General features: G+C 41.2%; 2 protein-coding genes across 2 annotated transcripts; one reads left to right on the forward strand and one right to left on the reverse strand.

Annotated features, from left to right (window-relative positions):
- Nucleotides 1-1,740: 1,740 nt before the first annotated feature.
- Nucleotides 1,741-14,974, reverse strand: LOC146667475 (ectonucleoside triphosphate diphosphohydrolase 7-like). The gene is made up of 14 exons (XM_085409162.1): nt 14,810-14,974; nt 14,072-14,174; nt 13,636-13,821; nt 12,678-12,883; nt 10,048-10,198; nt 9,693-9,796; nt 9,512-9,571; nt 9,235-9,383; nt 8,972-9,138; nt 7,346-7,547; nt 7,110-7,229; nt 6,910-6,995; nt 5,590-5,751; nt 1,741-4,875 (listed from the first exon to the last, which is right to left on the reverse strand). Exons 2-14 carry the CDS (start codon nt 14,077-14,079, stop codon nt 4,659-4,661), a joined length of 1,818 nt encoding a protein of 605 aa, XP_085265288.1. The 5' UTR covers nt 14,080-14,174; nt 14,810-14,974; the 3' UTR covers nt 1,741-4,658.
- Nucleotides 14,975-15,642: 668 nt separating this feature from the next.
- Nucleotides 15,643-24,490, forward strand: LOC146667476 (mitoferrin-2-like). The gene is made up of 4 exons (XM_085409163.1): nt 15,643-16,117; nt 20,216-20,444; nt 20,782-20,838; nt 21,257-24,490. Exons 1-4 carry the CDS (start codon nt 15,782-15,784, stop codon nt 21,835-21,837), a joined length of 1,203 nt encoding a protein of 400 aa, XP_085265289.1. The 5' UTR covers nt 15,643-15,781; the 3' UTR covers nt 21,838-24,490.
- Nucleotides 24,491-25,447: the final 957 nt, after the last annotated feature.

Here is a 25,447-nt window from a genome sequence, read left to right on the forward strand (position 1 = left end):
GTAGCTGTTCAGTGGATTCGAACCCCCGCCTTTCCGATCATGGGAAGGTAAGCAACCACTCTACCTACTGAGCTATCCCTGCCCTGCGCTTTCTCTAAACGCCACCGCGTCTCTGTGGCTTTCAAACCCTAAAACACGCTGCGTCAAAAATCGGTCCTCCCCAAGGATTGGGTCCCTGTTTTGTCTGTATTATCAAATTGAACATATTAGACCTTGATGTTCTTTCCCCATCTGATGATGCAAAGAAATCCTTTATCCTTTATTACGTTAGCTAACGTAATAAAGGAGTTTTTAAGCACAAACTTTTCAGATGGCCTGTCACAAAGGCCAGTTTGAAGACCTGCAGAATTTGTCACTACTTTGTTGGTTTCATTTTTTCAGATTTTTTAAATGAACTATCTTTCTGATTATAAATGCCATTTGGTATCACATTTGGTCATTTTATACAATAAAAATTATGTACTTGTGGTGATTGTAGTATCCAAATACCACTGTCCAGAACAGGCAAAGTGAAGAGCAGTCTTTCTCAAATCCATTCACACTCCCATCACTCTGTATGAAAACTTATGTAAGTTAATGCATTAAAGATGAAAAAATGCCCTAAAGAAATCTTCAAACCCTGCTAACCTTCTGATCTCCTCACACATGCACAGTCACTGAAGCTTGTCAGATTTTTTTAGTTGCACTTTAGCTGAAGCTTATTGGCATGTCCATAGATGAAAATATAGTGATATAAAAGAGTTTCTGAATAAATGTTACTAGAAGTGAGGTAGGAAAGTTTAATTAACTGTATCAAACCTTCTCTGAAAAGATCCATTAAATGGCACCATTTATTTGCTTACATTTATATCATCTACATATGATCTGCGGAAGCGAATGGATGGATGGATGGATGATCTGTTGGTTTATTACCTCAGACTAACAAAAATGAAAAATCCACAGCAACTTATTATGAATTGTGATAGTTTCAGTTCCAATATTTCTTTTCCTAAAAAACTTACATTTAATACCAGAAATGACCTGATATGATTTGATGGGAAAATGTCATAATTTGACCACAATGAACTATATAACTGTGTGTTTTTGTTTATAGATTTTGAAGCCTTGACTCCAGCTTTAAGCTTAGCTGGATAGTGCACAGACATCCTGCTAAATATAATTTCATATACTGAAAAGTTAGTCCTCTTAAATAGTCTGCTAGTATATTTAATCACACAGCAAACTTTATTATTTGTCAAACAATAACAAAACAGCCACTAAAAGTTCCCGCATTAGAAAGCACAAAAGTCTGTTTCAGTGACTCAAACCAGCTAATGTAAAAAAAACCAAACAAACCCCAAAACAATTTAAAGGGGGTGGGTGATCATAGGAAAAGTTGCTAATCAGTGTCACTGTGGAGATGAGTGTCTGATTGTGTCACTACTTTTCTACAGTTCCAGCATGATTACACTGAACCCTCATATGCAGAGTCCAGAAACAGTGAGTGAATGAACGTGGCTATTGCCATTATTTGTATACAGTCTTTGATTTTAACATGGGTCTCTAGGGGAAGTGATTGGACGGACTCACTTTTTCAGTCAGCCATTGGCTGCCCAAAATGATCCCGTGGCTATTTTGGCACTTGGATGTTGGATTTTCATATCCAGCAGTTGCTGCTTTGCTTGAACACAGCTAACATCATTTCATGTCTGCAGTTAGTTCTGTGCATTGCGTGAGGTGTGCTATCAAGAGTCAAATCACTTGAATTACAAAGAACCATTTATTGGGATTGATTCGGTTCACATTTACATTAAAAGTACCACAATTAAAAACATTGAAATCAAGTCTCCTCTTCAGTGAATTACTGTTCAAGATTGCACAATGCCCAGCTCTGGAAAGACAGTCAATGACTGGTCCTCCGTCAGGAGTCAAAATATCACAGAAGCAGCAGAAATCTTAAAAATTCTCATCAGGATGGATCAGAAAGAGGTTTGCAGTTTTTTAACATAAGAACTGGAATGAAACAAAATGGACCTGTTGGCACTCAAGTCTCATTGATTAAGAATATAAGAGTGAAAGTATTTGTTGCATACACATGGGAGAAACGTTACAAATGAACACTGACGATTTGATGAAGACAAGTCAGAACTCATCTATACGAGGAGCAGCAGAACGGAGAAAACAAGAGAACATATTTAACGTTCTGAAATGACGCAAAGCTCTCAAACGGCTCCGCTTGTCTAAACAACAAAACATTCACATTAGCACCACTTACAGCTTACAAAAGGACAGTTTTCTTTGAAAACAATGGAGTCATCATCGTTCAGCTGGATGAATCATGCCCCGTCCCACTGACAGAAATCGCTGTGAGAAACTCTGAGCCATACATTTGAACATTTAAAAACAATCCACTGTAGGATCTATGATTTATATGACTTCTCAGGAAATGTCACCAGGTGTGGCTCAAACACATATTTCTATCTTCATGGTTTGCTGCACAGCTCCATCAGTTTGTCAGAACATGTCACTCAAAAAGAAAAACAAAACAAAACAGTGATTTCAATTTACAGCTATACAATACAGTAGACACAGAATGGAATACACCTCTTTGTCTGCATTAGGCTCTACTCCTAAAAATGGCTTTAAAGTAGTTCATCTTGATATTCGAAACACAGACTGAGAGCTGTTCTGTACTTTCGTTCATGTCCCAGTATCCATCTAAGCCTGAGGCACAGGAAGTGTCCCTCCCCCTTTCTCTGAGTTATTGCATTCAAAAATCAGACAGCATCTGCTTAAATCAGGCCTGCAGGTTCTTCTTCTGCTTTCAGTGCCTCTGTCCAGACTCTGATTAAGCCTCCTTGCTTATTTCAGCTAAAAAGCTTCTTGGCCCTGCCTACCCTCTGATTAAAATTTGGTTGGACGGGGGTATTGGCAGGACAGCAGTGGAATTCAAGTATCAAACCATGGTCTGAGGCCAAAGTGATGCAGCTGACATCATCAGTCTGCAGGATTGCTTTGAAGGAAATCTTCCCATCGAGACGAACGGAGCTGTGGGTGAAAGCCGATCCTTGATCATGGAGGAATGGTGACAACAAGCTTTAAATCAACTTGCACTAACTTATAATGAAATGCCAGTTTTGGAGAAGTGAGCAATTGAGCTGGGCACGAGGGCTGAAACAAAAAATAAGTTCTCAGGTATGAAGCAGCTTAGGGTTTGTTACAGATGTCATTTCACAGATAAAGGGCAGGTAACACTGGGCTACAGAAATGATGGCGGGGGAAAGCACAGGTCATGTAGGATACAAAAACCTGTATGCAAAAGTGGCAGATTTTTCCTGGTATTTCTCATCTGCAGCAGCCACTGACACAGGTGAGTAATGTTTGGCATGTTGTGGCATAATGTTGTGTTTGTGTGATATTTGGAGATGTAAACAGCATGTAAATAGGATTCGCGTTAAAACGGAAGTCGCTCTATAAGCACATGCATCATATACCATCCAGTCATATATGTACACAACCTGTCTCGTGATGGGTGGTCCATATAAACATCTGGCACTCATTCAGCCTCTGCCTACTCTCAGCTCTGCTCGCATTAAAGAGCTCAGGCTGCCTGGGTTTGTTTCATATGGACCCAATATGCTCATTTTTATCCTTTGACTGTACCAGAGTAGCTCTGTATCATTCACGCCTAAATATAATCCTTATCTAACTTATACTGGGCCTCAGTGTAGCCCCCCAGTTCATCTTCTATCTAAAGTGAACTGCTTTCGCTCTTGCAACCTTCCCTTTAAGCCAGCGGGGGCTTCTGTGCTCACAGTGAGTGTAATGTGCCTGAGATGCCCATATTTGGGCTATCCCCTGTCACTGACATCATCCAGAGCCAAGGGTAGAAAAAACAATGTCAAACTGAGTGTTTAAATCAGTCTGAAGCCTGAGCTTTTACCCACAGAGATTATTGCCCAGTGACTGACCTCATTACTTGACACTTTTATTTCATACGACCACCAACCACTGTAACAATACATAGGTGGGAAAAATGTTAAGGTCCCCTTTAAGAACTGAATTTTTGCGCAACCGCTTTGACTTTCAATATGATAAAACAAAAGACAAAACAATTAGATGATAACGAATGACCACTCCCTCTGCTGTCCTTTTAGGTGACTTTTCCCCTCCAGTGAGCCCATATTGCAAAATAATCTCTATCCTCTCGTGTTTTCTCCTCAGTCAGCAGTGGAAACATTAACAATGACACCACATCCATGTTAACCATCCACACTGCCTGTAACCTAGAAATAAGATATTCGAAGGAATGGGTAGCCCCCCCCCCCCCCGAAAAAAGGAGTGGTTTGATCCTGTAAACCTGGGGTGATTCTTTTCATCCAAAGTGGTCGTGAAGAGAAGAAAGTGAGCCCAGAGTCTGTCTCTCCAGTCTGAGGTGAGCTCTGTACGATCAAAGGATATACAGAGGTGTTTGATTTCGGGGCTCATTAAACTGTCTCCATGTTGCGATGTTTTTGTCTGGTCTCCTCTTACATCATAATCTACCAAATCACACGCTTTTCCACTGAGTAATTTCTCCCTTCCTCAACTGTCCTCCATACTCACATTTTTCACACACAGTGAGGCACATATAAGACTGTATGCGATTAGTGTGGAGCCTCCCGTCCCAGACATATTTCTCAGGGGAGGAGAGCCTCTCCCTCTTCCACCCAGAGGAGGTTCAGGACCTCGGCCTGCCGCTGCTCCCGCTGGTGAATCCTCCGCAGGCGCAGGATGTAGAGCAGGATGGCCAGCACCACCACCAGGATGCAGAGTGAGAACAGGTGGTGGTTGTAGACGAATGAAGAGCGCAGCCAGCTGGGGTGGTTCTGCCGCAGTGCTTCCTGCTGCAGGTCCCTGGAGAAACAAGCGGGGCAGAGGAAGCACATGTTTAATCCAAAACAAATCCTTGCTAATGAGCAGAGCAGCAGGAGCAGCATTCTGTTTAGCTGGTGTATTATTTTTGGGGGGCAGGTTTAGTCAAGTTATAACTTTCTGTAACTGTTTCATTTCACGGATGTAAAGAGGATGTTTTAAAAATCTTTTCAGGTAAACGAACTCTGTTTATATGATGCACTGTGCTTGTTATTATTAATTTGTGGCTCTCTTGCACAGCGTGTCTTTTGTCCCCCACCAGTCAAAGCAGTTAGCTGCTCCTGTCTCAGCCTGGACCTACTGGAGGTTTCTTCCTGTTAAAAGGGAGTTTTTCCTTCCCACTGTCACCAAGTGGTTGCTCCAAGTGATTGCTGGGTTTTTTCTCTATTACTTTAGCGTCTTTACTTTAGAGTCTAAAACCCCTCAAGGTGTCAGGTGACAGTTGTTCTGGTTTAGTGCTTCATGAATAAAAATGAACTGAATCGCTCTATAGCTGATTTCAGACTGTGAAAAGATAAAGACGTAAGCCGTGTTTTTCATAGCGAGCACATTCCTGTGACACATCTTGTGTTTTTTCCCCAAACAAACCTACAAGTTAAAAGGTAACTCAGTGCAGGGATAACAGGAGCAAATCAATGAAAGTACATACCAGCGTAAGTTAGTGTAGAGTTAAAGTGTGACATATCTGACAGTTACCTGAGAGGCAGGAAGCGGGTTTTGTACAGGATGGCCCCCAAAGTCCACTGGACCTCTTTGTCATAAACCAGCTGGGCTGTTTTCAGGTTCAGGTAGTTGGTGGGGAAACGGAAACCAGAGTGTAACACTTCATACACCCAGGCTGACTTGAAGCACTGATACCTGGGGTAAAAACAGCACAATAATGGGTCAGAGGAGGATGAAAGTGACATCTGAGGGCAGGGAAAACAAAGCAGCCATTTAGATTTACAGCTGCAGATAGAGTCATGCAAATGTGCACCACCTGCAGGCAAGAAAGGGAATAACTTTCACAACTTTGCCACCAGCAGTATATCATTCTTTCAAGAATCAAAACACAGTCTGAAGAGTGATGTAGCTGACATCATTAGCCTTCATTTGCCATTTCCCACTGAGACAAACAAAGCTGTGGGTGAAACTCTACGACTGAAAGTGGCAAAACGATGGCAGCAGGCTGTTACATCAACCTGCACTTAACTGCAAAGCTATATCAGTTTCTGGGGTGAACATTTCAGCTGGTACATGACGGTAAGAGTTGCTTTTTCTCCTTTTTTCATGTTAGCGATGTCACATCATAAAGACTCGCGTGTAAAATTTGAGTTTGTTTGTGTATTTATACAGAATTTATGCATAATTTATAGTTAGTGACGTAAAGAACTGAGAAGTGAGCAATTAGGAAATATTTGTTCTGTTTTTTTTGTTTACTGTCCTCGAAATGCTTGGATGTGCCTGTGGCTCCTGGTGTTACTGAAATAATCCACTGTTGTGCATTGGTAGAAGAATTGGGTCAGCCTTACTTACCAAGAGTTTATGGGCTGAAAATCAAGTTCAGAGAGATTTGTTTATATGTGGAAAGCAGGAGAAAAGAAGTATCCTCATTTACAACACACAATATGATCTGCAATTAACTGCAGTTTGCTAGACTGAATAAATATGTGTGTATCTTAAACATGTGAAGATTTTAGCCACAAACATGTCCAGTTCTAGAAATTTGGTTTGATGACAAAAATAAACCACAAACCAACGGCTGACGTAACTTTGTCCATTTTCTACATATGGTCAGTGAAGTAGTTGGGGAGTAACTGAAGAGTTCCTCCTCATGTGGCCTAATAAAAGTGAATTGGCGATTGTGATAATTACACACTTCACATCTCAGGTTCTGCTCTTTGCTATGAAAAAACTCTCACACAGAACTGGAAAATTCTCAAAAGATGCCACATTTATTTGTGTGTGTCGTTTGTGTGCAGGTGTTTCCACGGACAATTTAGAATAGCATGAATACAGCCAGAAAACTGAACTTACTTCAGTCTGCTGTCGTCTGCCTGTTTGGAGTAAAGGTGGTTTTCCAGACGCTGTTTCAGTGTCGACCACTGGGTAGAGCAGTAGTCCTGTTAAATAAACCGAAACATGAAACTGAACTTTCACTGAACAAACACAGAATGTTAAAATCTTTTATCTAATATATTTGTCTAATGGAAGGACTGGTTTTGTTTGTCTGTTACCATAGAAGCTTTGGAGTATTTCTCACTGTTGTACTGTCCTCCTATCCTGAGCACGTCCTCCATACAGTAGTAAAACTCAGAGAAACCATAGAACTCACTGTTGCTGAAGTTGATGGGAGCCTGCAAAAATATTAGATGCCAATTTTTCTTTGCATCTCTACTTTATAAAGAATCAAGGAAAGACTGAGCAGCGATCAATACCATAAACAAAACCTTGCTATCATAAAGGTCCATACCTGATAGACACCTCTTGGTGACATAGTGCCATTATGGAGACCCAGGAAGGGTCGCACTGCCTCCTGACACTTGGTCCAGTCACCCTGACCCCTCAGGTGCAGCGTGCGATTGTCCCGGACTATTGTTTCAGTCAGTCCGACGGGCAGGCAGGAGTCCAGGTACGGTTTGTCCTTACTCAGACCCGTCTGTGTGGTTAGATATCTGGACAATAACATGGAAAAAAAAAATTAAATCTACTTCCTTCACTTAGCTACACTGAAAGAATGTGAGGTTTAGAAAGATAAGTGTCTGCAATTAGATAAATCAGTGAATCAGAATTAAATACTTGATCAGTTATAGGATGTTTAAAAGTCTGAATCAACATTGTCAAATCAAGATCATTAATTATTCATATCATTTTATACACAAAAGATTCACAGTCCTGAATGTATGTGCACTATGTTTCACATCACATGCTCCAGATTGGATTTTAGAGAGGATGTGTGATTGTGTGCAGGGAGATGGTGCTGTTTTTCTAGTTTCTGAGATTAAACCAAGTTAAAGGCAGACAGTATTTTTACAAGGTTCAGCAAAACCTGGAAAGAAGCAAATAGAGAAAACAGCTGTGATAAGTGCCAGCTTGACTTTGGGTAAGAGTAATACGAAAGGCATGAGAGGAAAAGACACCGTCTAGAAGCTGATCTCTTATGGTAACACACCTGGGAAACAGGTGTTGATTTTTGTTTGCTTCAGCTTACTTTTAGAGTAAATATGGGAGCTGTTTAACATTGTTCTCTATGGAAGAGTTGGATGGAGGAGGCATTTATAGGAGAACCTTAATGATAATAACACTGATGAAGGAGGACAATAATGGCTATGGGTAAAACAATGGCTGTAGAGGGAAAACTGTCAACACAGCAGCAGTTGAAAGACAAAAAAATGTGATTCATTTTTGGACTTGTCCCACTCTACCCCACTCTAACCGATCCCACAGACACTCATCATAAACTCTGAAACGGGTGAAAAAAAGCATGAAAAGTGGAACTGAAGAAAAACTATAAAAAATATTGAAAAGATAAATACAAGCTCAATAGTTTCATGTCTTGGCTTCGTTTTAAAGTCTGAAAGGTGTCTGTAGGTGAACGTATATGGAAGCAGTTAGAGTTAAAAGAGGGGCAACTTAAAAGAGGGTTTAAACACTTCTCTCCATTGAAATACATTATAGATTTTGTTGAATAAAGTTGAATATTTCAAAAAATATAAAAGTTAGAAATGAGAAAAATACAAGCAGACATGTAGAAAAGAAGAGCAATATAACGGTGGTTGAATGGTTTTTCTAAGTTGAAGGTGATAGCTGGTGAAAAACCTACACAATACAGGATAATAATAATGAAAAATAATAACAAAGATTTGGATTATAATGCTGTGAATGTTTAATCTACATTCACACTAATTAGAAGTAAAGTGAATGTTATAATATATTGGCTATAGAATAATAACAACTGCCTGTAAATATCAGTTTTACAGTGTAGCTCTGTCTAAAGGAAAAATGAGACACATATCAGTTATGCAGCTGTAATGCAAAATGTAGATATTTGCAGGTATCTCACAGTGTGCTTCAAGCATAAAAAACACATGTGACTAACCTGTTCTTGGTGAAGGTGCTGTTAAAGAGCTGGTCCTCGTAGCGCTGCCTGGCCATGTTTCCTCCAAAGCCCAGGAACGTGGTGACATACACTCGGTACACGTGTTGCGTGTGCTCGACATCACAGCCCAGATTAAACTCTGCGAGGAAGCTCTTCCCTGCCTCCTCCTGAAAACCACAGGCGTGTTACGCTAATGCAGACAGGAGCAGCCTTCCAGGCTACATCACAGGCAGGACAGGTCAGTACTCAGTGTATTTCCTTACTTCTTGAGGTGAGTTGAAGGTGATGGCGCTGGGCACCTCATAGGCGATCTGAAGCGAAGCGCCACCCATATCCATGATGCCCACTGTGCGCCGTCTGCTGATTGGCTGCTGGTTCTGAGAACTTGTCGTCACTTCGACTGTGGCGTCCTCTAAAAATTTTTTTTTTTTAAATATTAAAAAAATTCCACCCCCCCAAAAAATAACAATTTTGCATAAAACACACGTGAAACAAACATTAGTGTGAGTTTGGTAAACATCATGCCTCCGTCACACTCACCCTCATCAGGATGGTCGAAGCGGCCCAAGACAAAGTTAATGCCAATCCATGCATACACTCCTACGAGGTCACAGGAACATGTCGTTTCACAGTGAGGAGACAGAAACAAGCAGGCAGCAGTTAGAAGTGTCAGATTTAAAGAGTGCCACTATCAGCAGGGTAAACAAGACTGTCAGCTCACCTTCCTGTTTCCCAGAGATGACCTCAACATGTGAACGGGAAAAGAGGAAATCAAACTCCAGGGGGACATCGGTGACAAGATCCTCTATAATGTCTGCTTGCTGCCTACATGCAGAGAAGTACAGCATAAAACGGGAGGTTTTGTTCACAATATAGAAATACAGAACAAGTGAGGAAAGCTGCAAACCCTTCATTTACCAGGGACAGCCAATCAGAAGAAAGGTGAGGGAGACCATATCAGCTTTACTAGAGTAGAGTCAAATGGTTCACAGTGGGAGCTGGAAACAACCATACCAGGTCTCCCTTAAAATACCATTAGATTAAAAACTGATGCTGTTGCGTGGTGTTCTGTTTACCTCTCATGCAGCAGCCGCATGCCAGCAGTACAGAGGATGTAGAGTGGAGTCTCTTTATGTTTGTTCTTTGGGACATGAGCAGCAGCAAAGCTGAGGAGAGGGTGGAGGTAGTCACTGGCCTGCGTTGGTGTGGTTGCCAGAGTAGAGATTCCTGAGAGAATACACACACACACACAGTACAATCAGGTATAAAATACAAAATTCAGAATTTTTAGCTAGTTATAAAATTAGAGCTAGCTAATGCAGAAAGCTAATACGTCGCCCATAATGGAACAGAAAGAAAATCTAATGCTGTCAAGATAAGATGAAGTTGAACAGGGTGAATTTGGGTCATAAAATGACTAATAAATGACTAATATATAGGTATAGTTGAGGTTTCACACAAACACTTTACATGACATGATCTAAAATATATCAGTGTGTTTTGGTAGGAATAAATGCTGAATGATATGAAAAATCTGGAAGTATTTGATGCAGATCACTGAACTAGACAAAGCTAAGACATCAGCATTATAACCTTACATACCACACATCAATCATAAAAGCCTTAAAAGGAAAATGATTAGAATGGTTGTCACACAACGATGTCCCGGCATTCAAAGGGTCAGGTTTCCTTTAACTGCAGCATTCGATCTAATCTGCCTGCTGTGGCAGAGATAAAACAAAGTCGCAGGGACTGAAAGCTCCTCACCACTGATGTGACTAATTATTAAAAGGTACAGTGTGTAAAATCTAGTAGATTGTTTTACCCCTCCCAATTTAGTGCATAATCCTATTGTTACTCAACATGCCAGGTGTCTATTTGTTCTGGAGGAGGCTGTGAACATTTGTGGAAGGAGTCGGATACAAGTCGGGAGGGTCACATATCTAATCTGCTGACATTAAGTAATTGTGATAATATCAGCCATGGATAAGCATGTATAAGCATTAATGCACAGATCTGTGTGTTAGAGCTTTGATTTTAGTTCAGGAGATGAGGCCTGAGGTGAGGAGGAAGAGGATGAGGTGGAAATGAGGGAAGACAGAAAAGTGATGGATGAGACAAATGAAGAGGAGGAGAACGACATAATGAAAAAGAGATAAAGAAAATATACATGTACGAATATTAAATGGTCCTATCATTTTAATTTTGGGATCTTTCAATTAGAAGTGACTTATACGGCAGTGTCTAGTCACATACATAAAATAGAATTAAGTGTAACACCACCAAGTTCACTTTGCATGGGAAAACAACTGAAGCCAAATCTGTTTATCTTTTTCCTACTTTCTGTTTTCCATCATGTTCTTTCCAGATTCACATGCTCTGACTTTCACTTTTCTGGCCGTGAGCCAAAGGGCAAACAGTGAATAAGAAATGATCTCGCTGTCGCCATCATCTTCTGTCTCACTGGCACCGTCTGGCACCAAAAACAAAACAAAACAAATAAACAATCAGTCTTTGCCACTTTGTTTCTGGTCTGTACATAAGGCTTAAACAGTTACAGTTAAGCAAACCTAGAAACAATGTTTCTTCTAATTGCTCATTCATTTACGTGAACACTGTGATTCATCTTATGCCATCCGACTTTGATTTACCTCGACTGCTGAGCATAGCCTTTCCTAAATCTTTCTGGGGTGGCTGTAGCTCAGGTGGCAGAGCAGGTCAGCCACTAATCAGGTCAGTGGTTCGATTCCAGGCTGCCTCCTGCATGCCAAATATCATGCAGATACTCAGAGGGCCCGGTGGCGCCAGTGTCCGGCAGCCTCGCCTCTGTTAGTGCGCCCCAAGGCAGCTGTGGCTACAATGTAGCTTGCCATTGCCGTGTGTGTGTGTGAATGACTGAATGTAGTGTAAAGCGCTTTGGGGTCCTTAGGGACTGAGTAAAGCGCTATACAAATGCAGGCCATTTACCATTTCTGACTGAGTATAAAGAGAAATTTAGTACTCTGATCTGCTCCTGTTCTGTTACGGGTACACCATTTATACAAATGTAACATTTCCTGTATATGTTTCAAATTAAAAGCCATTTAGCATTTTAATACACAGAAACTGTTCAGTTCTTATAAAAAGCCTTTTGCAGTCAAACTTTTGCAAACTAATTTCCATCTGAAAAAAAAAACATTCATAAAATTATCAGTGGCTCACAAAACTGGTCAATAACTCACATGTTATTCTACCACAGCAGATAATAAGAAAGGACGTCTATACTACAAGAAAAAAGGGAGAGAGAGAGGAGGATACACAAGAGTGCAGACAGTAGGATGTGAGGAATATGTAGGAGGATGAAGGACGATAAAAATGGACAGACATGACTTTTCAAATCCAGACAAAGGACTTTAACCACACATTCATACAGTGTTTAATTCTATATGCTCTAAGCACTTCATCTACCCCGCATCCAAGGCCAGCTAGGAACTTCCACTTGACCTAAAATCCATGTCTTAAAACTTTGATACGTAAAGAAAGGCCCCAGCCAATCAGTAGACCTGAACTAGAAACATTGTGGCTTTGAAGTTCTAACCACTGTACACCATACTGCCTGGGAAGTCGCAGAGGATCTATTCATAAAACCAGTCTAACATTTGCTCATGTGCGTTCTCAGCAAGCTTTCACACTCTGTACAAACTCCGAGTGAGCTTTGCTTACTCACCAGGCTTGATCTTCTTGACGACAGTGTTGCGGCTGCGGTCCCTCATTTGTCTGATGTCCAGTAGGGTGTGGGGGTTCCCGTTATGGGGTGGCCAGTAATACACAAAGATCCTGGAGCCACTGCTGCCACAGTCCACCACGATGCCATAATTCAGTGAAGGGTTGAGGATGTCAGTAGCCTCCATAGACTCAGTGAGGGAGAGGTATCTGAAGGAGAGCAAACAGAAACATTAGGAGATGAAGAATATACTCAGAAAACTGCACTTATGTACCAAAGAAAGCACAAAGGTGTCAAGAGCTTAAATAATATCCACAGACATGCTTCTTCCTTTAAATCCGCTTGAAACAAATGTTCTACACATTCATACAAAGAAACCGCAGAGTGCATTTACATTTTTCCAAATGATCTCCTTATTTAGTATCTTTCCCTTGTTTACTGAGGAGAACACCTGCAGTCAGTCCCACACACTGAGTCCTTTCAACAGTGCTCTCAAAGCTGGTTATCTGTTTACCATGAGCTTTCCACTCGAGCACACTTGAAAGAGAGGAGGGCCTGCATTATTTGAGCTCAAAGAGAATATGATCGACATGACGGCACTTAAGAAATTCTCTAGACTTCATTGCTCAGATTAATGGTGGCTGATTATGAAATGCACCTAAATTTATGGCATGTTTTGGCATGCTGTTTCACCCTCCTATTTCCTTAGAGCCATGCTTCGTTTAGCTTAGCTTCTACAACACTGACTGGAAAAGGTTTTGGGACTAGAGTTTTGAAATTGCATTTTCTAACAAGACAAACTAACACAGGAAGACAAAAATCTATTAAAGTGAGCCCAAAGTAGCATATAAGAGGAAAACACGTTACCAAAAGGCTTCCAGATTTGCAAGAGGCCACTCTGTCAGCCTCTGTGTACGGCTCAAATGAAATGAGTTTATTTGTTTCATTTCCGTCCACTCACTTGTTAATTTGGGTCCCAGACCGTCGCTGGGTGCCCCATAGCTGCCTTTGGTAGGTTTCCAGAAGGAAGAAGGCAGAGGTGATGAGCAGCAGCAGCAGGAGCAGAAGCCTCTGTCTTGGGGCACAGCCCAGAGACAGCAGGGACACGCTGCAGTACCAGGAGGCTGGCAGGCAGGACAAAGTAATCCTGTGGAAGACGAAGACACAGCAGATACTGTTATATACAACAGCAGCCATTCTGACATGAAACAGTAGGTAAATACAAGTTTAAGTTAATTAATTAATTATAGGCTCTGTTGTGTTAAGTGCTGAGCCCACAGTAACATAAGTAGTAACACCTGTGTTTCCCACAGCCATGGAAAAACATTTGTTAGCGTGCCAAGCATAACGGCTTCTCAGGAATACTCTGACAGCAGAAACTGTTATCGGTTTATTACCTTGCCATGTGTCCACATCAGCAAAAGTACAAAATGTCACAGTCGTCACCTCATGGCGGCTGCAGGCTGATTATGATGTTGTCAACTGAATTTTTTTTTTCTGCTGGAAGGGAGTAAGAAGGGGGAGGGGGGGAAAGAGGCTCAGCGGACTTAATGTTAATGCCCTGTTGTCTAAATGCACGTAAAAATAAAAATAAAATAAAAACTTTACAACACAATAAATACTTTACTCTAGTCAGCTGGCAGCCTGTACACTGGCAGACCTAACTAACACTGTTTGTCTTCGTAAGGCCTTAATTTTACTTGCTACAACCTCAAAAAATCGAATTTATTTGTAACACTTGCAAACAAACAAATTACTCTAGCCTGCCTGCCAGAACAATAAGCATATTGTGCTTCAAATCTGTGATATGTTTTTAAATCCCGTGCTGCACTTGTTAGACGCTGTCGTTAAATAGAAGAGGACCATTTTAGTATAATCTCTCTTTTTTTCCACGGGTCAGTGTAACTAGCCTACCTCTCAGTTATATAAGCTAAAACCGTTACATAAAACACAATAACTGTAACCCAAACCAAATAACAGAGGGAAAAATACATTATATGCTGTATTTATTTATTGGCTACAAATGTAGCTATCATTGTTAATAACTGTTCAATTACAAACCGGATACGTTTACGAACAACTGATAACCATCACAGCACCCGTATGCTATCACTCGCTCTTATAAACGTACCTACAGAAGCCTCTTCTCCACCATGGCAGTAACAGACATTAATAATACTTGTTTGTAGTTCGACAGATAAGACAATACGACCCCTTATTCTCTCGCCGCATCACCGTAAATTATTAGTTTAGAGAACACGACGAGGAGACGGAGAGGAAATGACCGAAATTTCCGGTTAGCCGGTTGGCTACGTCATCAAACACGAAAGGCGAAGGCTTGCTGCATTCAAGCCTGTAGGAATAATCAGAACTATGCAATGCGGTGGAATGGGAAATATTTTATTTTTCCGACATATGGGAATTATTTTTATTACAACAACTAAAATCATAATATTAAAAATACATCAGACTATCGTAGAGTGTGTATGTACGATCATACACTAGCAATATTAATAACAATAATAATATGTCTATAACATTTTATAGACTTTTTTTTAATCAAAGACTGTTTATTTTATCTTGAAAAATCAGTAAGTTGTGTTTTCTCCAGATCAAAAAGTCCATATGACATATGATTTTGTCATGTAAAAAAACAATATACCCTTTTGCTGAAGTAAACATATCAGTATTAAAGAAAAATAAAAGAAATCCCACAAATGCCCTAACTTTAAGTGTAGATGTGTTTCGTTCAAGTCTACGTTGATGCGTAATCTGGGACGTCCTGTTCCAGCAGGCCCATACGCGTGATAAAAAGAAGTTACAAAAGACGAGATTTAAACTCCACCCACTTTACCTACCCGCCCAGCCCAAACTGGCTAATTGGAGCGAACTGTCTATGATTGACAGCTAGTCTAGCGAATCAAATTCATTTGTTGGCGTGCAACACTCACAACCAACCCATCCTTCCTCCTGGTTCCCGGTCTCTCTGCAGCTGGCTGCCGCGCACTTTCTATCCCCGGCCTGCATTCATAAGCTGCCGGGAAGAACGCGCCAACAGGCAACCGCCGGATTTGTCCATATCAGTAGGACTAAAGTCACTTACCTGAATGGAAGCGGATGGTTTCATGTCCCGGCGAACGTCGGTGGAAGCAGCGGGCGTCGATAGCCGGGTCACTGGCCCTGCAGCCAGGGCAGAGATTCGATGGTTGGGCGGCAGACTGCTGGGAACATCGGGAGGATTTCATGTCTCATCCAGAATGGCGGGGGAACAGGACTTTGTCTCGGTGTCACATCGGTCTACTCTGGAGACCTTGACTTCTGTCGAGACAGAAATAGACTATGAAGGACTGCCTCAAGGAGTATCCACCAGCACACACATGTTGGCAGGTGCCGTTGCTGGAATCATGGAGCACTGCGTTATGTATCCCGTCGACTGTGTCAAGGTATAAGAGCGATGGAATATAATAGGCTACGAGTTTTAAAGTTTGTCGTGCTCTGTTTTTGCAGCATTGAGGGTAGCAACTGGTTGTATAAAGCCGAATCTGACGCAGGCCTCTTTACAAGCCTGAGCTCGATTAACGCTAGCTTACAAGCTAACAGGGGGTAACCTTGCTAACAGAGGTCAGTTAAATCAGCTACGTTACCTAAACCTAAAATTATAAAACTCAGGATTCTCAGGCGGACGCAGTGGGAAGCTTAATGTTAGTGTGTATGTTTACCTTTACCTAGCTTTAATTTGGAGAGATAACTGATGTGTTAGGCTTGATAGTAGCTCACTGAGGTGCCGTTAGTGTGGTAACCGGCACCTCAGTTTGTCCCAGATTGTTAAAGTTTGTCCCTAACATGCATCCTTTATCGCACAGGGTTTGAAATGTGCATTTTTGGTGTGTTTTCTTTTTTCAATTTCAAGTGGACTCGTAAATTTACACCTTGCTACACAGCACTACTTTCCCACGGGTCCCGATACACTTAAAGAAAGTTATCACTTAACCCATTAACTCCATGGACATTTTGTGTTGCTTTGTCCAAAGCCTTCAATTGTGCTACGTTTTAAGTAAATGGTTAGTATCGTAAAAGTAATCCCGAAGAAAATCCAACAGGCGAGATTTTAGAATTAACTTTGGAGTTCACATATGGTCAAAGTCTGATATCAAAGACGTAACCGTAGAGGACTAAACGGAAGCGATACTGGGGACAGTTGTTGCTTTCATTCATTTGCATTGTTGGAGCTACCTTTAGACAACATCACTCTTTGCTTTACTTTGGGAAAACACTTTGCAGAAACTGTCAAAAAACTGTCAAAAAACCACGGTGAAGAGTTGGCTGTAGTAACTGAGTAACTCATTTGGGTCATTAGTCACTGGAGCAAAAGTCAATGACACACTAGTTAAATGAAGCACTCCTTGGCAGAAGAGGGTGTGGCCCTGTGCACAGGCTTCTTTCTCAGAATAACTGGATGGTTTAGGATTTTCTAACCATGTCTTCCTATGATATAAATGTCTGTGCCAACTGTGAACAGCTGCTTGTCCCATGCTTTAGCTAGAAAAGTTGAGTAGATTTAAGGATTAGAGGAGGAACTGACTAGTCAAATCTTAGCAGTCAAAAAGCATTTCAGCAATCAAGACAGTGTCTTCCTTTGTAAGCTTAGTGCTCAGTATGCGGCCTGTTATTTCCTTTTTGTATCAGGAGATAAAGAAGCAGTAATTCTGTGGTTTCTTATAGCGGTGGTAAATCAAACAAAAGGCTTATTCACTATAAATTCCAAGTTGAAGATTTGGTGAAAACAAGCTCAAGCTTTCCCTTGCAGGACCTTTCATCAGAATCACACCATGATCAGCAGATGTTTGTTGAAAATGTTTTGACTTGCAGATTTGTGGTTATTCCAAATTCTTATTAACAAGGATGTAAATGTGCAATCTGCTGCAGTGACAAGTCCTGTGCAGGTCATTTTAACTGAGCAACATTTGGTAAAAAATGATGTTGATCACTTCCTCATTTTTAGAAAGCCTTTAACAAAAACATAGAGCAATTAACATTCAGACCTAATGTCATTCCTGGTAGGATGTCAGCTACATGTGCTTCGGGTGTTTTAATTTATAAAGAAGACTTTAAGTTGAGAATTTCGTAAGCCTTTCCTGGCCTTATGTGTCTCAAGACTGTGTCGCTCTTCCAGCAACAAAGCTGAAGTAGAAGGAAGTGGATTACAAAACTTTGTGGTTGAATATCTTTTGTCTGAAGGAACTTTGGATTTTCTTTACAGTAAACTTTTAAAGACAACTTCCTTTTACTGCTAAGGTTTGTTTTTTCACAACCTGTTTCCTGCTGCCATCATACGTAGCTGGCCAGCATCTTTATGTAGTACTGATCGTTATGCTTCAGTCTATTCTTCTCACTAAATTCAGTGTCTGTTTCTTCATTGCTTGAAGGCAGGCAGAAAGCATTATCTTACTAAACTGTTTTGGTGAAAGAAGTTTCTTTCACCAAAATAATATCAGGAATTTTTTTTTTTTTTTGTAAGCGAGTTTTATTTACTCAATCAACACATAGTTTGAGCTTTTTCATACATAAACGTCTATTTTAAGCTAGGGAAAAAACAAATGCAGACTTTTTCCTGGGTGAACCATTAAAAAAACCTTTTGAAAAAATGGTGAAATATGTTGCAAAATGTTACAAACCTCTGATCCATTTAATCAGACTTTAAAAGGAAGCACTGCTGTAGTTTCTTCAGTATCTACAATTGACCTTGCCCTTTGACTGTTTGCACAAAGCTACCCTGTCTATCTAGTTGGTAGATTTTAATGTTTTTTAGGGTAATGTAGCAACCTAGCAACAGCTGCCAGGTTGCTACATCAGGCCGTCAGAGATGATTGCTTTGATAGCAGAGGTGGCATTTGCTCTTTTGCAGGGCAAATATGACACTAGTGAGTTAGTGGTATACAGTGAAGTAAGGCTGAATACATAAACCGGTGAACTGTTGTCATTTTTTTCACTACCAGCTGCTGCTGTTGTTTGCTGCTCAGTGCTGAGGACGTGGACGTTCTACAACAGTCTTGAATGCACCGCTCACATTGTGGATGGATGAGCACATTCTGTGTGCGTTATCGTTTCCCAGAAGCACAAACCGGGAATGTCCATGTGAACATTTTGCCAAGAGGAAGATGTGCTCTCTGCTCTTCTGTAAAGCAGCTGGAAAAACTTAGGATTGTGACATGTTATGGGGCTGAAAATATTGCTCATTGCTTTGGCAATCTGTTACTAGGCATGGGCAGCAAGTCTCAGGTCTACCCTGGGGCCTAGTCCCAGTAAGAAAGGCCCAGTCGGAACACCTTACCCCACCTCAGTTGCCTCCTTTTGGTGTGGCAGTGCAGCGGCTACACTCTGAGCCCCTCCCAAATGACTGAACTCCTCACACTATCGCTAAGAGAAAGCCTAGTTCGCCTTACAGCGAAAGCACATATCCACAGTCTTATTCTTTCGCCTTTTAATTAAACTTTCAATGATAGCATTAACAAAAGATCAGGCCGAGATTGAGGGATTTATAGTGTTTCTCAACAACAACACTCCCTCTGGTGGCAGATGGCTGCATAACAGTAGGACACAACTATTACACAACTATTTACCAGCATTGGGTGTGAAGTAAAAACAACTAGTATATGTGATGCTGACTAGTGACAATAGCGATGATTGGTCGACTTGTCACGCACATCCCTGTCTGTTACTTAGGTGGTCAGATTCATTTATTGTCCACCAGTGAACAGTAGTACTCATTCATGGGCAAAAACACTGATTGAACTCAGATCTAGTTACATTTTCTACAGTGATATGTACTTCCATAAACATTGGATGATTTCCAGTGAAAAGGCTGTTAAAATGACATATACTGCATGATATTTGGACACAGAAGTGAAACCGCGCCATCTTTGTCATCCAACATCATTTGTCTCAATCCTTTACTATATTAGGAGTTGTGGGTTTTGTTGTTTATGACAGGCTTCCTATACTGTCGTCATTTTAAAAAGCTGCAGTTTTCAAAACGCAAGAGCCTCTTCTAAAGATTAAAGTAACTTTGTGTTGCATCAGGAACTGCAGCATCAAATACCCAACATAGTAAGAACCACAAACAGAATAGACGAACCTAAAATTTATCATTTACATGAGTGCTTGCCTACTGCGCCAAATGTCCTGTTAGCTGTTCAGGTTTCCCTGACAGAGGGATAAGTGTTTATAATGGTTATGCTGACAGAAAGGGGCCCTGTAACACTTCCTCCATTTTTATTTTTTTCCTTGTTTGTTGTTTGTTCTCTTTGTTCTTCTGCATCTTTTCTGCAAGAATGCAAAAGTACGCCTGTTAACTTTGAACAAGAAATATCACAATATCCAATTCCAAGTGTTTATAAAATTGAGTGGGCTTAAATAAAAGTTTGTATTTATTTTAAAAATACTTATTATTCCCACCCAGAACGTTAAAAGGTGGGATACAGATTGCAACATTATTTATTTATTTATTCTTTTCAAATTTTTTTTCCTCCCCATTACCTTAGACTCGCATGCAGAGCTTGCACCCAGAGCCGGGCGCACGCTACAGGAACGTGATGGATGCCCTGCGGCAGATTGTACAGACTGAGGGCGTGTGGAGGCCGATCAGAGGCGTGAATGTACTGGCAGTGGGGGCGGGGCCTGCCCATGCTCTCTACTTCGCGTGCTATGAGAAGATAAAGTTCTCGCTCAGTGACGCTATACATCCTGGCACCAACAGCCACTTTGCCAATGGTAAGATGTTTCCCAGTCAGCAAATTTTGACTTATAATCAATGGTGCAGAAGTTTGATTGTGTTTTCTTTTTTCTTTCTTTATTTTAAAGAACAGAAGAATAAAGAAACAGGAAATGAATTCAGTAGAATTTGGTAGAAGGAAGTTACACTTGACTCTGTGACTGTTTATTATTGTCAGTTTGATTGTTTGATTGATTAAATTAATTTTTTTTAAATTAAACTAGAGCCAGTTATGCTAACGTTTTTAACACACTCCTTGTAATGTGTTCAAAATATTTGGAGAGTCAGTGACATCTTGTGGTTAAAACTTTTTTTTTTTTTTTGTCTGTTGTGCAGGAGTGGCGGGCTGCATGGCCACAGTGCTGCACGATGCCATCATGAACCCAGCTGAAGGTAAACTCTCCTCCTCCATCTCTTTGCTTATGTCAGCTCAGCTGATGTGCACGCAGTCACATGTGATGTATTCTGCACAGTAAAGACTTGGTGTTGACCTACTTAAAGAACCTCCGCCTACTTCAGGTCATTATAGACCACGTGGTGTTTCTGTGATTAGGACACTTGGTGGAGCTACAGGCTCAAGCTGCAGACAATAAAAGAGCTTTTTACAACAGACCAGTCTGATGATGACAGTCACACGGAGTTATGCGTTTACTTGAGAAGGCTAACATTTTGTTCTGTGTGAACAATTAATTCTGTGTGAATATGATTGGAGGGATTGATAAGAAATGGTCATTAGATCATAGAAAACACGTGCTTGATCAGGTGTTATTGAATGTGATTGAGGAAGCTGTGTCCTGTCTTTTTCTTTTAGTTGTGAAGCAGCGAATGCAGATGTTTAACTCACCTTATCGTGGCGTGGTGGACTGTGTGAGTTCTCTGCTGAGACACGAGGGCCCAGCTGCTTTCTACCGCAGCTACACCACCCAGCTCACGATGAACGTGCCCTTCCAGGTGCTCCACTTCATGACCTATGAGTACCTGCAGGAGCTTCTCAACCCCCACAGACAGTACAACCCTTCCTCCCACGTTGTTTCCGGTGCTCTTGCTGGAGCCCTGGCTGCTGCTGCCACTACCCCCCTCGATGTCTGCAAGACCCTTCTCAACACGCAGGAGACTCGGGCCATTCACGTGATCCAGGCAGAGGCAGCGACGGGAGCTGGAGCGGTTGCGTCGGCCTCTGGCAGCCGCCAAATCTCTGGCCTGGGCGAGGCTTTTCGGACGGTGTACAGGATGGGAGGCTTTCCAGCCTTTTTTAAAGGCGTCCAAGCCCGGGTCATCTACCAGATGCCCTCTACTGCCATCAGCTGGTCTGTCTACGAGTTCTTCAAATACATCCTCACTAAACGGCAGCATGAGAGAAGGTTGCATGGAGATCGGGATGGAGACAAATAAACGCCTGGAAACACGACTGGGTATTAGCATTTCAGAGGTTTTTTGCACCGTAGCAATCACTGTTATGGGTGGTGATTTCTGAACATCTGAAGGTTAAAAAATTCTTTCTGATTCTTTGAGCAGAAAGTCAGTTATCATCTTGTTTACTGATATCAATTATGATATCTGTTCTAATTCAAAGCGGGTGACTACATTTACAACCAACAAAAGTAGCCTCTCATTATAGAGGGTTGGCAGATGTCCATCTGCAAGAAGATTGCCCTGAAATAACAGGTTCTGGTTCCAATTTTCTTTGAGTTTTTTTTTGTTGTTGTTTTTTTTACTTTTATTAGTGTTTGACCCAACAAACTCTCAACATGGGCATCCAGAAAGGAAATCATTTGTTGTGGCTGAGCAGTGTTTCCCACAGATGTTGTTTCTAGTTGTGGCAGAGAGCGTCTACTGCTAGAGAGTTCCATGTACCCTTTGTTTAACAAATTATTAACACCTCTACAGATATTTTTTTGCCCACTAACTCATGACACCATAAACTTTGGTGCAATCAGCTGCATCGCCAATGAGACTCCGCCTCAATCCCGATGGGTCTCTGGAGCCGACAGCTGCAAAACTCCAGAAACTGTAAATTTGTGTTCATCCTTTAAGAAGTAGCTTAATGATATTGATAACCAGCACAATGGCATAGTTATCAGAAAATCAACTTTCTAAATAAGTGAGAGGGACCACTGGTAAATTGGCTAAGGTGCTGTTCTCTCAAATGACCAGAGAATAAATGAATAAATAAACCCTTGAACGAGTCACCATCAGTGTGTGGGAAGCACTGCTAACACACTGAAGTTAAGTCTGGATTGGTCCCACCCGTTAAGGACCCCCCAACCCCCCTGACTCTTATGTATGTTTGGGGGAAAAAAAAGACTCAGGTTGAAGTGATGGCTTTGAGCTTTAGTTTGAGGGTGTTTATACTCCTAATGAACTTGGTTTTGATTGTAACATTTTATAAATACCCCAGAAAGGGTAAAAAGTCCCACACTGATGGGAAGATGCTAGAATGGCCTTAAATCTCAGCAGGTTAAGTTACTTAAGAGCTGCACTGTGGCTTAGTTAAGACACATCTCCTGACTGCACATGTTGGGGGGGGATGGTTAAAAGCGTTACTGCCATTGCACCCTCTGACCACAGGGGGGTGCAGTGTTTAATTGCCATCCTAAAAACTTGAGGACAATTGGAGATTAGATGACACTTTTAAAACAAGAACTTGAGCTTCGTAGCTCACAGCCTTGAATAACTTTGAGGGACATCCGGCAGAGCAGTGTTTTGAGGCCAGGTCAGGCCGCCTCTTCATCAGATGCAGACATTTGATTCCTCCGGATCAAAACTTTGTTCTGGTTCATGTCCACAGAGTTCCTTTGAAGGAAGTGTTGTGCAATGTTGTGATGTCCTCTTTTTGCACAGTGTTGGGTTACTGAATCAGTACTGTCAAATGTACAGTAATGCTTGGCTCAAAATAAGTGACTTTAGTGTGGGATCACCTTTATTTTACCTAACCCTCTCTGTCACGTGTGTGACACACAGATTGTTGTTTCTGTTTTGGAAAACAGAATTGGGTTTGGATTGAAGATTTAGCGCTTGAGTGGAACGTGTGTGTGTGCGCGCGTGTAAACTACATTGTTTTGGAGGTCAGTTGTGACTGAGTTTATTTGATCTTAGCACAGCTGTTGTCCTTTAATTGGAAAAACAGTTTGAGGAGGAAAAAAGTATGAATTTATTGGACTTTTTATTTCCTTTGCCAGGGTCATCGTGTCACTTCATGTCTTTGCTCTAGAAAAGTGCTTTTTCTGTTGCAGCCATGAGACCGGGCTTCTGGATTTTTAAACCTTTTTTTGCCCTCATTATCACACGTGGATGTGCAGAAAACCATATCTTTAGTAGAAGCTGTACAAATAAGGTAACAGTTTTTATATCACTGCAGTCATGATTTATTTTTCTTCTGTTTTTCCAGCACTTGAAAAACTTAAAAGTTGTTGTCATATTTAGTGCAGAAAAGCAACTTTGGAAAATAAAGAGAAACCGAGGCAACTATTTAAATACACGCCTACAGTTAGCCGCTATACAGCCACGCACAACTACTACAGAGATCACTGTATAACAGATATAGATTTAATGTTTTTGAAGCCATAAATCTAAAAAAAATTTTTTTACTAACATGCATAAATAGATTGTTAAAGCTCCAAATATGAGGCTGACTTCTATGCTGAATGATATAAATTTGAACTGTGAGTTTTGTCAACTGTGCTGTAAAAATGCAAGTTTTTGTAGTGCACAAAATCCTCACCTGGATGATAGGGGAAAAACCAAACTGTATTATTTTAAGAGCAGCGACACCTTATGTATCTGTGGAACAAAATAAATAGGTAAAGAGTATTTTGAGTGTGATTGTGGGACTGATCCTCACGTTTCAAAGTTGGGAAACCAAAGACTGAGCAGTAGAGGGGATGAACTGATGGTTTGTCAAATAGCAACACTAATGTGGAACGCTTGTGCGCACTTTGAAAGAGTCGCCTGTATTTTGTGACTTGTAAATAAACTCGCTAAGGCAGCTCCTCGCAGAAGCAGGGACTTCTCTTGGTGCTGGCTCGCCAAGCGCTGAGGCTATCAATGTGTCTGCTGGTCTTATTTTTCCTCACCCTCACATTACAACATCGACACTCCGCTTCAGTATGTGCACAGTCTGGAGACTATTCATCGATAGAGATACCCTCTTTTGGTATTGACTGATACACGCACACACTCTCTACTGGTCCAAACTTTTATAACACCCCAATTTTTCCAGTTTTTCTATTGAAAATTATACAGTTTAATGTCTCATTGCACAAATAAGCAATTGCAGTTGAAAAGAAATGATGGAATCAATTTCTTAGACCAAGATGTATTCTAAACCTTTGACTCATCAAAGTAGCCACCTTTGGCAAATATAACGGCTGAACACACCCGTGGCATTCTTTCGACAATAGAAATGAAATGTTCATAAAGTTCTTCCCATATCTGTTGCAGAAGTTCCCATAAGCATGCGGCACCTGTAGGTTGCTTTGCTTTCACTCTTTTGTCCAGTTAATCCTAAACTAGCTCGATGGGGTTTAGGTATGAGGACTGTGGCACATACTAGAGGGTATACCATGGTGCTGCAGAATGCTCTGGTAGCTGTTTTGGTTCAGGGGGCCCTCTCACTCTGTACAAGTCACCAACCCTGGATCCAGCAAAACAGCCACAGACCATCACACTTCCTCCTCCATGGTTGACAGTTGATGCCACCCACTGTGGAACCATTCTTTCGCCTACTCAACACACATTCATCAGTCCATATGACCTTTTTCTAGTCTTCAGTAGTCCAGTGTCGGTGTTTCATGGCCCAGGCAAGCCTCTTTGTCTTATTCTGACATCTTAGCAATGGCTTTCTTGCTGCCAAACATGCAGCTCGAAGTCTTCTCTTCACAGCTGAAACAGACTTGTTTACTACGACCACTATTAAGCTGTGCTTGATAGTGGTTTGTGCCTGCCAGACCTCTTCCTGTCAGTTTGCCCAGTTTCTGAGAGTCTTTTGATGGTAAAGGAAACA

The sequence above is a fragment of the Rhamphochromis longiceps genome, linkage group LG6, assembly GCF_057381845.1.
Source record: "Rhamphochromis longiceps isolate RC_006_pf linkage group LG6, R_longiceps_female_GT1.1, whole genome shotgun sequence".
NCBI lineage: Eukaryota > Metazoa > Chordata > Actinopteri > Cichliformes > Cichlidae > Rhamphochromis > Rhamphochromis longiceps.

What these genes read in the sequence shown, in the direction of transcription:
- LOC146667475 (XM_085409162.1), bottom strand. An exon ending in CGTCAAGAAGATCAAGCCTG is followed by an intron (nt 10,199 to 12,677) that starts GTGAGTAAGCAA and finishes GTATTCTCTCAG; the next exon opens with GAATCTCTACTCTGGCAACC. An exon ending in AATACTCCAAAGCTTCTATG is followed by an intron (nt 6,996 to 7,109) that starts GTAACAGACAAA and finishes TTTATTTAACAG; the next exon opens with GACTACTGCTCTACCCAGTG.
- LOC146667476 (XM_085409163.1), top strand. Translation starts at nt 15,782, where the DNA reads ATGGAAGCGGATGGTTTCATGTCCCGGCGAACGTCGGTGGAAGCAGCG. An exon ending in ATCCCGTCGACTGTGTCAAG is followed by an intron (nt 16,118 to 20,215) that starts GTATAAGAGCGA and finishes CCATTACCTTAG; the next exon opens with ACTCGCATGCAGAGCTTGCA. An exon ending in CAACAGCCACTTTGCCAATG is followed by an intron (nt 20,445 to 20,781) that starts GTAAGATGTTTC and finishes TCTGTTGTGCAG; the next exon opens with GAGTGGCGGGCTGCATGGCC.